The sequence below is a fragment of the Rissa tridactyla genome, chromosome 7 (assembly GCF_028500815.1).
Source record: "Rissa tridactyla isolate bRisTri1 chromosome 7, bRisTri1.patW.cur.20221130, whole genome shotgun sequence".
In the NCBI taxonomy this organism is placed as follows: domain Eukaryota; kingdom Metazoa; phylum Chordata; class Aves; order Charadriiformes; family Laridae; genus Rissa; species Rissa tridactyla.
In genome coordinates, this window is record NC_071472.1 from 13,576,505 (window position 1) to 13,591,958 (window position 15,454).

General features: G+C 39.8%; 1 protein-coding gene across 11 annotated transcripts in view; it reads left to right on the forward strand.

Moving 5' to 3' along the window:
- CLASP1 (cytoplasmic linker associated protein 1) overlaps positions 1–15,454 on the forward strand; it is a 184,794-nt gene that overhangs the window by 128,730 nt on the left and 40,610 nt on the right. For 8 of the 11 annotated variants that reach the window (XM_054209897.1, XM_054209909.1, XM_054209899.1 and 5 more), the window contains 6 exons: positions 295–318; positions 1,252–1,496; positions 5,088–5,151; positions 6,719–6,882; positions 7,803–7,881; positions 8,863–9,006. In XM_054209897.1, the coding sequence (XP_054065872.1) occupies positions 295–318; positions 1,252–1,496; positions 5,088–5,151; positions 6,719–6,882; positions 7,803–7,881; positions 8,863–9,006 (720 nt within the window). The remainder of the gene's footprint in view (positions 1–294; positions 319–1,251; positions 1,497–5,087; positions 5,152–6,718; positions 6,883–7,802; positions 7,882–8,862; positions 9,007–15,454) is intronic. The other 3 variants (XM_054209900.1, XM_054209904.1, XM_054209905.1) reach the window with 1 other exon arrangement.

The window sequence follows — 15,454 nt, forward strand, 5'->3', positions numbered from 1 at the left end:
CTGTTTCTGAAAAGTAAGCAAAGAGGTGCTGTATATAGATCTATCGTTAAAAAACTTATTTAACAGATAATCTCACTTCCAGGCTCACAGATGGAAATTGTAGGATATATGAGTAGTGCAGCAATTAAGAGATAGGCGTTATTATACCCACTTTTATTTTGCGTAAACTGTATTTTTTTTTAATTTGCTAAGACACATTTGCTATACATTTTTGTTGCAAAAACAAACCCTACATAAGCTTCTGACATAATTCTCTATGCTTTTTCCCACCCTTCAATATTTTCCTGCCTACAGCTGTTAGGAGACTCCAGGAGCAAGGTACTAGTGCTTTCTTGACTTTTTATTTCTACTTTCCAACTTTCCCCACTCTGTTGCTAACGCCCATGATACTGCACTCGAGTTAATTTCTACACTTCAGTCCTGCAGTCCTAGTGGAAGCAACACTCTGCTGGCTTCACAAGTCCAAGAACTGCAGGACTGGACACTGGAAGGAATTCTGTAGCAAACACTTTAGAATGTATCAGAAAAAGATCACCTATGTTGTCTTATCAATCCTGTTCTGTTACAGTCCATTTAAGTGTTTGTTTCGCAGTATAGTATGCAATTTGTTTTGCTACCATAATTATTCTAATATCCCTTCTGTAAGGATTGAGGTTGTCCAAGATGTAGCTAAGGGAATTAGGTCCTCCAATGCCATGCTGTGGAACTGAGTGGGATTTGAGTACTCAACTCCCTTAGCAGCCTCAAGAAAAATCCTAGCCCGAACTAACAGAGCAATTGTTATCTCCTGCATCCCAGTGCATTTCTAGAGTCACTTTGATATCAATATCAAAGTGACTGTGCATGCCAGCACAGATTCCTTCAGCTCTTTCTTCCTTATCTCTTTTTTTCTCTTGAAGTAGAGGTTGTATCATCATAGCATCTGTAACAATGGAACTGACCGTTATTGACAGTAAAACAACATATGATTTCATTACCAGTAGCTAATTCCAATGGGCATAACTATCTCATGCTGGGGAAGGCAGGCCCTGCTCCCCTTAGTCACTCAAATAATCTCATTGAAATCAATGGGATCTGTCTTGCTCTACTGTGAGAGGTAAGCAGGCAGCGCTTGGTGACGTCTTTAAAACACTGTATGTCACTGTAACAGTAGCATTAGTCTTCCTTTTAGTGATTACAGATAGAATGTTTTTCTTTTGGCATTGGTGTAACTATATATAATTTACTAAGCTAGAGTTCTCCCTTTTCCAGAAAAAGCCAGTGAGAAGAAGATACGAACCCTATGGGATGTACTCCGATGATGATGCTAACAGCGATGCATCAAGCGCTTGCTCGGAGCGCTCCTATGGTTCCAGGAACGGGGGCATTCCACACTACCTGCGTCAGACTGAAGATGTGGCTGAGGTCCTGAACCACTGTGCCAGCTCCAACTGGTCTGAAAGGAAAGAGGGGCTCATAGGTCTTCAGAACTTACTGAAAAGCCAACGGACACTGAGGTGACCTTGATAGTTTTATAGCATCAGTCATTTGTGAGAGATGGCTATAGTCAGTAATATTTACTTGCCTTATGTAGACAATATCTTTCACAGCTGTGAAGGCTTTGTCTCCACAATGTGGCACTTTTAATTACTTTTGGGAAAAAAATCTGTTATGTCATCAGTATCACTTGTGTTAAATTTGTAGTGGTAATGTAGACAGGACTCAAGTAAGCACGCTATCTTCTCTTAGCCTTCCTCTGTCTTGTGAAGACCTCCAATAGTAGGTGTTTGTAGCACTGTGGGATTTCCCACAATGATGGTAATCTAAATGCACTCAAAGGGTGGTGCTGTTTTTACATGAGTTTGAACCTTCAATACTTTTTTTTTTTCCCAGCAACTGAGTTGCTGAAGAAAACACTACACTTATTCTAACATGACTTGGGGGGTGCGTGTGTTTTAAAGGTGAGATCAGACAACGCTCTCAGTATGTTGAGTATACTTTGACTCTTCATGAAGGCTGTGTTAGGTATAATTCTAGATATTTTTTGTAACTCTTCAAAAATCTTACATCAGAAACTTGAGTCTTCTATAAGTAGTGTTTATAATGTTGGCAATAAAGTTGGTGTACTCTGAAACTTTGCTTACAGTAGGAGAGGCAGACCTTTTTCTCTTCTTGAAAGCCACATAAACCCTTCAAACACCTTTGGAATGTCACGCATTAAAACAGATCTAAGAATTACCCAGTAGTCATGTGGAAATTTCATATGCCACAGGTCACGTTAACTAAAGTCAACTGGCTCTCAGGCCATAGGCTTTTCACCTTTAGTTTATGGTAAAAGTATTTGGAAACAAGCTGTTTCTTTTGGCTTCTTTGAAGATAACATTCACAAATAGCTGCAGTGTTTTTATTTTCCTATTATGAGTATTATGTACTTAAATTGTGACCAAGTTTGTAAGTGGTTGTTGTATGGTTTATAGCCTACCTACTTGGATTCGCGCAATTGTTTCTATTTTAAAAGGCCTTCATGCTGGCTGAGAATATTTGATGGCTCACGTTAACAGGCTGAATGAAAACGTACTGAGAGCAGGCCTGGAAAGGGTATTCTCTTGCCATCACAAAAATATTCTAGCACTTCACATGATGCGGTGTAGCCCTCAAGTGGGAAGTGCTACAGGTTTTTAATATGGGTAGTTAGAGTCTCTAGATCTGAGATGCTTTTTGATGTGGTCTATTTACGAGTCTTTTAAAAGATACTTCCCACAGGCATGCTGTCTGTTTTTCTTCCTTTTACTTTATTTTTAACAAACTGCCTGGAAAGACTCTGGCACCTCATATCCTTGCATGAAAAAGTTGAGTGAGACTTTGATTTTTGGCACAAAGGTGTGTGAGGATTGGCACAATCCTTTGATTTGGCACAAAGGTGTGTGAGGTTTTGAGTTTGGCAATGGTTCAAGGGAGGAAACACTGAGAAGGCTGGGTGATGAGCTATTTGTCCAGATCAGTTGCTCTTGGCAGAAATACCAATAGAATTCAACTATTATTTTCAACCCTGCTGGTTGCAGTGTTTGAACTGTACTGCTGTCACTAGTCCTTCAAGCTAGCACGTTTACTTTGCTTTGATCCTGAATAGTTTATAAACCTGTCCCAGAAACTACACCCCTGCGGAGTTATTTTTTTAATTTGATGCTGGTTTTTGTTCTCTAGATTATATTTCCTTTTGGTTTGCTTTTGGTCTGCTTCCTCCTTGGTTCGGGGTTGATCTGGTGCCTGTTCTAATGATTAGATTTTTATCATCCTGTTTGTTCCCACGGCATCTTGCAGAACATCATCAAGGTCATTAGTCCAAGGGGCAAGTCTGTCTTCTAATTAAAGTTGATATCTTCTGTTGTGGTATAGCAAGTTTAATAAAAAGGCAGTGATGTGGCTAGGTTTTCTCTAGTACTCTGAACTGAAAGGTGGCTGATCCTGTGTTAGCTGGCATTTGCATATCTTGAAAGATGTGCTTGAAAGTGGTGTGGCGCTTACCCATCCTCTTTGTCTCGTACAGCTTCATGTGGCCTAGCTCTTTGAGGACTCCCCATAAGGTCTTCTAAATAAAACAAGGGCAACAAGTCCCTTAAGGAAATATTCTTCCACTGCCTGTTTCAATTTAGTACTTGTACTGTTAGCTTGGGTCTGTGTGCTTTGAGAGAGACGCACTTATACTTGCTGTCTTCATGTAACCTTTGTCCAGAAAGAAAATTCGTTAGACTAATTCGGGGAGCTGCAATGTGCACGAAGTGAGGAGCACGTTGTAGGGTAGTCATTTTGAGACTGTGCATCCTCATCCTGAATGAGGCTGACAGCTTGCTGTGGCGTCGTTACAAAGACTTCTTCCTCTACATCAAACTCTTAAGACCGTTGTCTCTGTGCCCTTTTAAAATTTGATCAGCCTTTCATGCATATGTTTATTTGACAAAAATGTCCTGTGTTACTTATAAACAAGCTAACATAAAATAATTGCAGACTACGAGTATATTCTGGCCTGTTGTTTGAAGCTATTTTGAGAGAGAGGGAGTTATGTTGGTGGACTGTAGAATTCATGTCTTTCTGGGAAGACCTATAGTCAAGATCTAAACGGCCGTTCTCTGAACAATCAATGTGCATTTTACTAGTTCTGATTTCATAGTAATTGTGAAAAATAGCTAATTGTATCCATAGTATGCAGGGAATGTTACCCAACTGTCTTGCTCTGTTTTTGTTTGCACTGTAAACAAGCAGAACTTCTGCATTCTTTGGGCAATTTGTCTTGCAGGAAACTAAGACTTATATTTTCAATACAACGCAAATAAGAGCTTTGGCACCAAGCAGTTCTGTATTTGACTCAATATCTTACATCATTCTTACATACATCATTCTTTTTCCCCAGCATAAAAAGAGCATTACTGAGCACCTAATAATCTCTTACTAATAGGAACTTAGATTGTGCCTTGGTTTAATTATCATCTGATTTACTAGGTATCCCACTTGTTAATCTGTCTTCCATTTCTATATATTTGTCTCCTCAATGCGTCTGCCCTCAGACTTTGGAGTCAGTTCTGGTATCTGTTAATTCTGTGTGATTCTAGACTGATTTTACTGAAGCAGCTGAGAATTTAGACCAAAATATCTGATTAGTGTCTACCTAAACAGTATTAAAGTTATGATTATACTTTGAAAATTTGAATTCCCAGATAAAAAGCAGACTTGAGAAATCTATTCCTAGGCTGCAAAAGACCCACGTTTCAGTGGGTCAGCAACCTTGATGCAGGCAGAAAGTAAATACCTCCCAAACGTGCATATTTCAAGCCGTCTTCTGAAATCCAGAATACAGAAGAAAATAGGTGTGTCTGGCTTATGATTTTAAAAAAAAAAGTTTATTAGATTTCTTAATTTTAGGCTTGTGATCCCAGCAGTTAAACTGGAATGCCAGTTAAGGTGTTGCCTCGATACAGAGTTTTCAAAGTGTGACTTAAGTAACATTTAAATAAAGAAGGTTAGATTTTTCAGCTGTTAATGTTTACTGGCTTTTTTCTTTTGCTGCAACTAGAGCTTTAGCATTAATACCATGTTTTATTTATGTATTTTAGCCGAGTCGAGTTAAAAAGACTATGTGAAATATTTACTCGCATGTTTGCTGACCCTCACAGCAAGGTAAGATCACAAAGACTTGGCGCGCTTTCCTACATTACCATGTGTGCACGTTTGACACTGTTCCAAGAGTAATGTTCTGTATTTCTACCCCTGCCATCTGCTGGGGAAAACTGGCATTTATAAATCCCCTTGATTTTTATCTCTTTTGCAATGAAGGGATGTGTCTCGATCTCTCTTAAGTTGCTAGGATCTGGTTACTCTCTGCTTCCTAAGGAGCAACCTAATGCCTTCCAGATATCAGGTCCTGGAGTGAGAGGTTCAGTTTTATCTGTACTTCTCTAGGGAGTGTCTTGGTGATACACAGTAGAGTGAGGTTCACGAAGGGGAACGAGCCGTAGTTGAGCATCCTGGTCACTGGGGTTTGTGTATTGCGTGCACCTGGGAGCAGTACGGAGTCTCACCAACATACTGTTCTGGATCTCATAGCCACGTTGCCGTCTTTATGACAGTGACCTTTGAAGTTAAAGGCCGTGGCATGAATTTACAGGCATCTCTTTAAAAAAAAAAAAAAAAAAAAAAAAAAAGGCTGGGGAATGGCGAGGTTGGGCCCATAGGCATGTTGAGACCCAGTGGTCTTCTGTCAGCAGGTAAGTGGGAGCAGGGAGAGGGGAGAAAAGGGAGTTTTATGCCCTTTCCTGGGGAGGCTTGCTGGTCGAGGGCAACCAGTCATTGCTGGGTAAAAACATCTGCTGTTGGGTTAAACACCTTTTGAGAAAGAATAAGCTGTATTTGTACTTCAGGCCACTTGGTAAACCAGTTTTAATAAACGGTTGACTGGTGGGAATCCCCTGGGCAGGCGTGGTGGCCTGTCACAGGTCTTGCTCAAAGTGTGCATTTTTGGCTGTAATTATAGTCTGGACCAGCTGTTGTTTTGGTTCTCAAAGGTTCAGCATGTCTTGTGGAAAGGGTGAAGGCGTAGCTATTTGCAAAATATTTCCAGTTTCTGAGTACGGTGAGGGTATATTGCACACTGGACTCAAGTATGTCCTCTGTGGCAGCGGTGATCTGTCATCTGCACTGCTTTTATAGAATTATTGCGACAGACACATTAGTTGTGGTGTTAAACATATGTAAACTTTGTTACATGTAAACATGCATAAACATATGTTACTTTCATGAGTGAGGAGACGATCTGGTCCAAGGTATATAATGTTTTAAATAATTCTGCTGAGGAGAGAGTGTGTTGTAAGAAAATGTAAACTTTCAATGAATGCATCTCTTATCTGTATATATAACTGCATCTGAACAACCAGCCTTGATCACTATGTGTGCTAACGAGTGGTTTGTTTTGTTGCATGGCCTGCTTTGCCGTGGAATTCACAACAGAGAGTAAGTGTATCTACCCCCTTCCTTCATTCATTTCATGTGGTATTTTAATACGACACATTTTAGACGTGTCTTGTCTGGTATCTTTTTTTTGAGAGCAACGGAGTCACTAAAATCATTCATTCATGAAACTGTCTATAACAAAATCATCCTGAAACTCAGATTGTAAACCCTTCCCCTCTGATGATTTTTTTATTTTAAAGCAGGGTATTCCTTTTTATGACACTGGTTTTGCTTGTAGGTCTTCAGCATGTTTCTGGAAACCCTGGTTGATTTCATCATCATTCATAAAGATGACTTGCAGGATTGGCTTTTTGTTCTCCTGACCCAGTTGCTAAAGAAAATGGGAGCAGATTTGCTGGGATCTGTGCAGGCAAAAGTTCAAAAAGCTCTGGATGTCACGAGGTAGAGTACTCGGATGGTGAATGTTGTGGAGGTTTTTGCAGGTTTAGAGAAAGGCATCTGATGAACATTTTAGAAACTCAGTAGCGCCATATATTTTGCGGGCTCAATCCTGATGAATACCAGAATAAAGGAGAACAAAGTTTTGTCACAATATTTCAAGCATTAAATTAAAAAGGCCTACCTCTTTTCTAAATAGATAACTTTAAAGCATAATACTTAAAATGTGTAACTGATTCATTTTGTTAATTTGGGTTTTTTTGGTGTTCATGTGCTTTGATATCGATTTTCTTTTTGAAATACTTATTTGCAGTATTCAGAATATGAATGGTGCTTTACCACAAAATTCAGAGCCTCCTTCATGTTTTCTAATGGCAAATAACAGTAATGTCATGATAAGACCTTGATTGCTACTGCAATGTGCACACCAATTCTGTAGTCAATGTCCTTTTCTAACAATGTCCAGCACAGGACGCTGTTGCAATTAAGTTCAGCTCATCCTGGAAATGGGACAATTCAGAAAGTAATAGTAGTGATCCAGGAGGAAATAGGATAGAGGAGGGAAAAAGAGGAGAGGAATCAAAACCAGGTATGAACTCTGAAGAAAAGATGAACCAGTCTGCTCCTACCGATAAGGGAAAACAAAGAACAGCCTGAAAAGGAGAAGGAATGGACAGGTGTGCCAAAAGCTGGATAAGTGTACAGAGAGCAGATAGAGGAACAGTGTATAAAGGTATTGATGTAGCAGGTTTTGGTAGTATGAAATCAATCCTTAGACTTGGAGTTTCTCTGGTTGGTGGTAAAGTTCAGAAGAAAAGCACGATAGGTGCCAAAATCTGTTGTGCAAACTTTAGTCTATTGAGTTAATTTAGTCCTGAAAATTTATCTTGCATTACATTATTGCCTTTTTTTTCTTTGGACAGGGATTCTTTTCCATTTGATCAACAATTTAACATTTTGATGAGGTTTATTGTAGATCAGACCCAAACACCAAACCTGAAGGTCAGTATCAAAAGCCTTTTCGCTAAAGCACCAACACAGTTGTCTTAGCTCGCCATGTCAGGCATACCATACAGCATAGAACTCGTAATTGTAAGTACGCGTGTGATATAGAAAGGATATTGGCAACTTTGATTAACTTTCTCGTTCTACATTTTAATAAATCTAAATATCTTTAAAACAGGACCCTGGGACTCATCACAAGTCAGTAAGAGTTGGGCTTTAGGCACACTGCAATATATTAGAATAAAGTTTAGAAACAGAAAATCCCTCTTCACCCTGGTCCTGGTGGGAAGAAAACCTGGCTGTGCAGGACAGAAGGGACCAGATCCAGTCTGAACAGCTGGGACATTGGGACCCTAGGCATACCTTATGTGGTTGTTGCACAGATGAGACATAGCAAGTGTAGGGTTTGGAGGAAAAAAAAAAATTAGACCTTTCTGTTACTGAATCCTCCCAAGGGGATAGTGTTGTGCAGACTGTTTCTCAGGAGGTTGCTGTTTCAAGACTGTAGGAGCACTGTAAGCTCTGGAAGTCATACACATTTACCTTCCAGAGACAGGAATATACAGGGTGCCAAATGACTTGAGTGTTCTTTCTTCAATCTCCCAAATTTTGGATCTTTTGAGACTTCAGCATCAGGAATTTAGTTTGAGACCAAAAGCTATGGTTTATCATCTGGAACAATAACTGCAGTGGAAACATCCTGGTGAAGTACTGGTTTGCTTATGCAAATGCACAAGCAGACATATGTATTTCAAGCCAGTTCTGATATACCATTCTAAACTCTTACTACACAAAATTTATCTCGTTAGAAAGTTGCTCTTGATTTTTTTTGAAACACGATGTAGAGACATGTCACAGGGATGTGGGTTTTTTTCCCCTCCATGTGGCATAGGTCATGCCAATCTGTAATCTCTTTATTATGTGGTAAATCCGTTTTTGCTAGCTCATGAGATTAACAAATCCCTTTTCACTTCTCAGGTGAAAGTTGCTATCCTGAAGTATATTGAGTCCTTGGCAAGACAGATGGATCCGACAGACTTTGTGAACTCCAGTGAGACAAGACTTGCTGTATCTAGAATTATAACTTGGACAACAGAACCAAAGAGCTCAGATGTGAGAAAGGTAAGCCAGCATGACGAAGTATTTGTGGTAATTATTATTCTTCAAAAAAAACCAAACAAACCCAAAAAAATCCACGGAAATAACCAAACCTGACACATAATGGTCATAAAGGTAATGAAAAAAATCAGTGGTTGAATTCTAATTTAAATAAATGGATTTTACATACTTTACTGTCCAAACCAAATTGCCAGTTCAATAAAGACACACTTCTGAAGCATGTCTTCATATATATTTTTTTCTAGCAGGTACTTAGCTCTGTGATTTTAACTACTATTACGGTGCAAAAAGAGATCATAGTTTGAAAATGTGCTTTTTATTGAGCAGTCTGGATATATCTCTAGGTTTTTGTTTATTTAGATGAAGACTCTGTGCTTTGTAGACTCAGATGAAATCTGGCACGACTTTTGTGTTATAATATTGTTAAAAGAAAGTAAACAAATCAGTAAGCTGCCAGAGGCTCTCATGTCTTTTCTTTTAACAGCCGTGTGTTTATCTCAACCTGGAAAAAGCTGACACATTTAGGTCAGGTCTGGGTAATAGAGTTACCTTGTTCTTTATCTTGCTGTAGATGCAAGTGTCAGGCAAGCTAAAATGGGGCAGGTGGTGATACTCATCTCTCCCAAGCGAAAAGCGAGACTTAGTTTTATGTACCTGGTGTCTGTAACACAGTTCAAAATTACCTTCTCTTCTCACCCCAGATGTAGAAGTAGATTCCAGGAGGAGTTCAAGGCTTTGAGATGTACTTGGATTTTAAAAAAAATCCAAACTTCAAACATTTCAGAATGTAAAAATTGTATGAGATATTTACACTCTGTGTGCACTTAAAATGTTGAATTAATACTAGAATTATATTATTTTCTAATTTTGGAAATAAGAAAATTATTTCTGTTATTAGTAATTACTTGATTCTGATGAAAAGATCGCTGGGTATCAAAGGTGCTGCAACTGCACCATTATCTGATATCTCACACCAGGCTTCAAAGAAGCTTTTTGGGTGCATGCTGTTTGCGTTCGGCACACAGCTGATTGCATCTAGAGAAAAATGTCTCAGCCTCTTTTCTGAAGACTTTCTGCAGAGATTATCCGCACCAGTGTGACTGAAATTTGCTTCTGCAAAATAGTCTGCCTCAGGGGAAGAAAAGAAAAAAGGGTGACTTTCAATTCCGGACTTAGGTCTGGAATACGCATTTCCATTTTGATCCTTCCATGTACATAGTCAGAAAGAATTAAACAGGCAAAGAAGCTGCTTCGGTGTTACAGTTCAAGTAAACCTCAAGCAGTTTACTCTGCTGGTGGTCTGTGAGATGGAGTTGTAATTAATTTAAGTAGAAATATACATTAAAAAGCAAAATCTCTGCATATTGCTGAGCAGAAGAAACATTCCACCGTTAGGGGTCATCATTGCCGCATGCAAAATAGCGAAGAGTGTCTGCAGCAGCTGAAAAAACTGGCTGTGAAGCTGCGGGATGCGGGGAGCGGGTGTTCACAGTGCGGTGTCCACTCTTTTATCTGTTTCAAAGATGTGCAGAGCTCTGCCAAAACTTCCAGTAAACTCCACCTGAGCAGTACCTGGGCAAGTGCCTTGGGGGCTGATAAGAGATTATGGAATCTAAATTCTTTTTATTAAACCTGCATGTGACTTGGATTTGCCTCTGATGCCTGTAGCTTGCAAATAAATTATCACACAGTTAAGCTACTAAAAATGAATGCCCAGGTGATCTTTATTTCATCATACCGTTGCTGTACTATGATTTTATTAAGAACATAGTACAAACCACGGGCTTTAGAAGAAACGCTGGAGCAAAGGATCTGTAAGCAATCATTGGCCATTATCTCTGTCAGGACTGTAGTTAACAGACTAATAAATTCATTATGTGGTAACAAACTGGATTATCAAGGGTCACCCTAGACTGGTGAAATGTTCTGAAGAAAACAAGATTGTCCTCCTTTTTTGGAGATTATAACCTGGAAAAAAAGTATCTTTTTTTAATATCAAGATGATTAATTTAAGGATCAGAGAAGATTCTGCCCTCATGGCAGGTATTATGGTGGCCTTCAAGACCTGAGGTTTTCTAAGTGCAAAGCAGACCAGGCATTGTAAACATTGTCACAACCTAAAAATGGAGACAGCAGTTGAGGTTATGGGGGAGAAGAACAAACTCAGTCTTCAAATAACCAAAGTACTACAAGAGGCCTGTAAAAAGTATAAAATAAGGTAATTTTTCAATAGAATCTGGATTTGAGACCACTAGTGGAATCAGCTCAGCTCCTGCAAACTGACTTTGGTTTTGGTACTGAGGAGTCTTGGCTGGCGTGGTGCGGTCCGTGTGTACTACTGCGGCTGACTGGGTGGAACAGCGATGCCGATGCTCAACTGCTCGCGGAGGCAGGGACTCTTTCTCCCAAGAAAGGTAGTCCCTCACCCAATGTGGTGCTCGCCCAGATTTGAGTTACTGAATGCTCCCTTGATGCAAGTAGCATCTGTGTGTGTGATTTACGTGCTGATCTGTCTGGGCTCTACCTGTGAGCAGGTGCAGGTAAAACAAGCTTGCTCGTGCTGGTGGTGAAGTATATAAATGACCTCTGTCAGTGGGGAAAGTATGTGGCTACCGTGTGCACGTGGCAATGAGTCGTGCAGATCTGATCCTATGGTAGCAATCAAGGGATCGGTTCAAGAAATGCATTATATTTTCAGTTAATAGTGAGATTACCCTTTTATTAGTGATCATCTGTCCATTACTACTATTCGCTATGTGTGATGGTCATGGAGTTCCCAGCCCCGTAGTGTTAAGACAGTGGAGAAAAACAGAACAAAAAGTGGCATTTAGTCCAAAACTCTTTTTCAAACAGAAAGATATAACTTTATTAATAAACCTTGCATATTCTGATGGTGACTTAAGCACACTTAATGAGCACACTTAACCTGTCTGACACCTGACTTGAACTACAGATCATGTTTTATAGCTAGTGAAATCAGAAAGAAACTTAGTCAAAGGAAATGCTGTTGTGCACAAAACGGTCTATGTTCTTGTATGAAATGATATCTGTACCTAAATATAAGCTCTCTTATCACAATAAAAACATGATGTACTTTGAGGAACATACAGTTGATGTTACAGAGTGTCATTGACAAAGTGCCATGATTCCCTCTCAGAGCAGAAACCATTTAAGCTGCTGATAGTAGCCGTGAACTATGTACAATCAAAATTATTGTCAAGCTGTGCTTAAAATAAGGTGATCTGCAGTGTGTTACAGGTAAATATTTGCCTTGTTTTAAAGATTGTTAATACTCCTGGGTGTTTACCCTGCATTCAAGTTAAGATTTACTTCCTTCAAGCAGTGCTAAAAAAAAAAAAGGTGAAAGGCATTTGTTGTCTGTGCTGAACAAAAGGCATTGGGTAGGAGCATGTCACGCAGCTTTGCGTGGAGACCTGGATGGGATGTGGTTCCAGTGCAATGAGAGCACCTGTTGGTAATTTCCGCACCTACAACCTGCTGGCTGCTTTTTCCCCAGGCAGAACGTGTCAATGGGCAGGGCACAGACCAGGATTTCAGATAACTCGGCTCTAATTTTGATTGCGGTAGCGTCTACCCTTGTGCGATGCACTTGACTTTCCTCTGCTTTGGTTTATGCCTCTCCCTATAACAGGGTGTTAACTCTGATTATTGTTTTTTTTCCTCTGGAAAATGTTTAAGATTTGATGAAATCACTTTACAAAAGCCAGTTAATTACCACACAGGAAAATAACACAGTGGCAATGCAAATACTGTGATGACTGGTGGGAGGACGTTAAGTCAGTAACTTCACCATGTTATCACTAATATTGTCAGTAAAGTTATTGTGCAAGCCTTACGTAGGTAAAGTGCTTATTGAATTTGGATGACAGGCTTGGGCTCTGTGTGGAAAAATACTTTGGTCTTGGAAAAGAGCCATCAATTTGAGAATGGAAATGAGAATAAGGCTTCTGATTTGTCTCTGGTCAAAGCCTAAAGAAGCCTCGTGTCCAAAGCTCAGGCAAATGGAAACTTTTATTAAACACGAGTGCTCAGCATTTGAGGGGGTGGAGTCGTCTGTGTGAGCACACAGGATCTTAGCGTTCAGGAGGAGCTGGAGGGGAGCAAGGCCTTCTGAGGTGAAGGGCCAGTGACATTGCCTACTGTCTTGTTAATCAGCCAAGCTCTGGTTTCAACGATAAATAATGAGACCTGTATTGCCTGATCGTCACTTGGAATACTAATCTCAGGGAAGAAGAAATTTTTCCTTTGTGCCAGATATTCTGACTGCCTTCTCTGTTGATGAAACATCTGTACAGTAGTTTTATTTTACAAGCCTGAATGCATTTTTACACATTATGGGCAGCCGTGTGTCACGTGTATGTCATGTTCTGCCTTCAGTTTACGTGACTGGGAAAACCTTTTCTTTCAACGGTCCTGCTTGTTACTGAGTTTGGCCAAGCTGCCCTTGAATACAGACAGCAGGTGGGACTTGGTAAGAAACTATAGAACCATTGCAACGAATCAAAAAGCCCAGGAGGGTGCTTGTGTTACTGTGGTTTGTATGAAGATGAAATCCCCCATCAGAGTACCTAGCGGTAGGGTCCTCCCGGGACTGGCACCACTGGTTTGCAGGTGAAGTCTAGAGGTGTCCAAAGAAAACAAGTTTGGGATCAGTTGGGGTTTTTTTTCCCCTAAAACTGCTCAATTGAGAAACTGTTTCTGAATTATACCAGAAGATGAGGGAGATTTTGGAGAGAAAGCTGCAGGTCAACAAATTCTTCATGTGTTCAAAGAGGCAATGAAGATGTATTTACTACTTTAACTAGTAGTCCTAGATATCATTTCTTGAGAAACGTTGATGTTGTCACTTTGATAAGGAAATCGTATTGATCAATAAAGCCCAGAACGAGTTTGGATAAAATATTGCTGTGATTATTGCTGGATAAAATATTGGTGTGAATAAAATATTGCTGTAGGAGGACCGGTGACAGACAAGAAAGCAAACGCTGCTAAGGAAATGAAATTGGGCTCCTTTGCAATGTGATGCCATGAGACCCCTCAAATATCTCCTGGAGCTTTAATTTTCCATCTAGCATCAGGGTGATTTGAGCAACTCTGGGACAGAAGCTTCCCAAAGACTCTGTGAGCTGCAGTGGCATCGTTCATCTTTAGTGGTGTCGGGCAGTAAACACTGTTGGTTATGGCCTGTTACAGTAGCAGTGGCAGAGAGGATATTTGCAGAAATGCTTCAAAATGGCAAATTGTTTTAATATTCCCCAGTGAGAGGCCCTTGCCTTTCTGGGTCAGAGGTTTCTCTAGCACTCTTGCAATATTCCTACACCAGATTTGTGCATCTCGTGGGCTCCATCAAGATCCAAGTTAACAGAGAACCAGGCCTTAGCATTTCATTTCAGGCTTATGGAGTCTTAAATAGGATTATGTCCATACTGCTGAGATCAGCCTTTTAGCCAAAGGATATTCCTAAAGAAGTCAAACTCAGCCTAAATGCATAGAGGAACTCCTTTCAGGCATTTAAACCTAGTCGGTGTTAGGAAAAATAGTGTAATACATCAAAAATGGCACCTGATGGACTTCAGTGTTTACCTGATTTAATACTATTAGAAGAAAAAGGATCTCTGTGTCCTAGCTGTGTTTACAAAATAGTAGCTGTCATTTTCTGTTTGTTTTGAATTTGATGCTAGAGAGCTATGAGAGCCCGAATGTTTTCAGTGTACGCAGTGTAAGGAAAATGGGTTTTCCCAATGTTAGCGGCCAGAAAATCCTTATGTCCTTGTTGGAAACATAGCACTAGGGTAGACTTCCTTAAAATGAATCTCTTTGCTTTAATACAGCCTTCTAAGTATCCTTTGAGTTGAAAGCAGTTTGTAATATAAGCACACTTTCTCAGTTTGCTTGAAACAGTAAGAGCTAGTGCATGATAATAGGACATAAGAAGAAATTGCTTCACAGAGTGCGTATAGTCATGCTTATATTATGTGTCTGTGCATAATATATTTGTGTGTACATGCTATTTATATAAACACGCATAAACCTACATAGGAATAGGTGGTGTACCTATTTTGAAAATTGAGATTAGAGGTGATATTTACATGATGCGTTGTAGAGCCACCCAATAAATAGACCAAAGGCTCTTTTCTTTGTGCTATGATGGATGTCTGCCAGACTTACTCTAGCATCTTACTCCATCTCTTACTTCAGTAGCTTATCTTTTCTTAGCTTATACGTGGGAACCTCCCCCTCAGAATTCAGACTTCTATCATGCCAGGCTTATAATAAAAGTTTCTCAGTTGTTAATGAAATGTAGCCATTGTTTCTGGTCCTCAAACCTGTTTTTGCAACAAATGCCATTTTGTAAGGAGCAAAGTTACTCAAAGTAGCCTTCATCAGCTTGACTTCTGAGGTAACATTTGGCTCTCTAGAAGTAATGAAC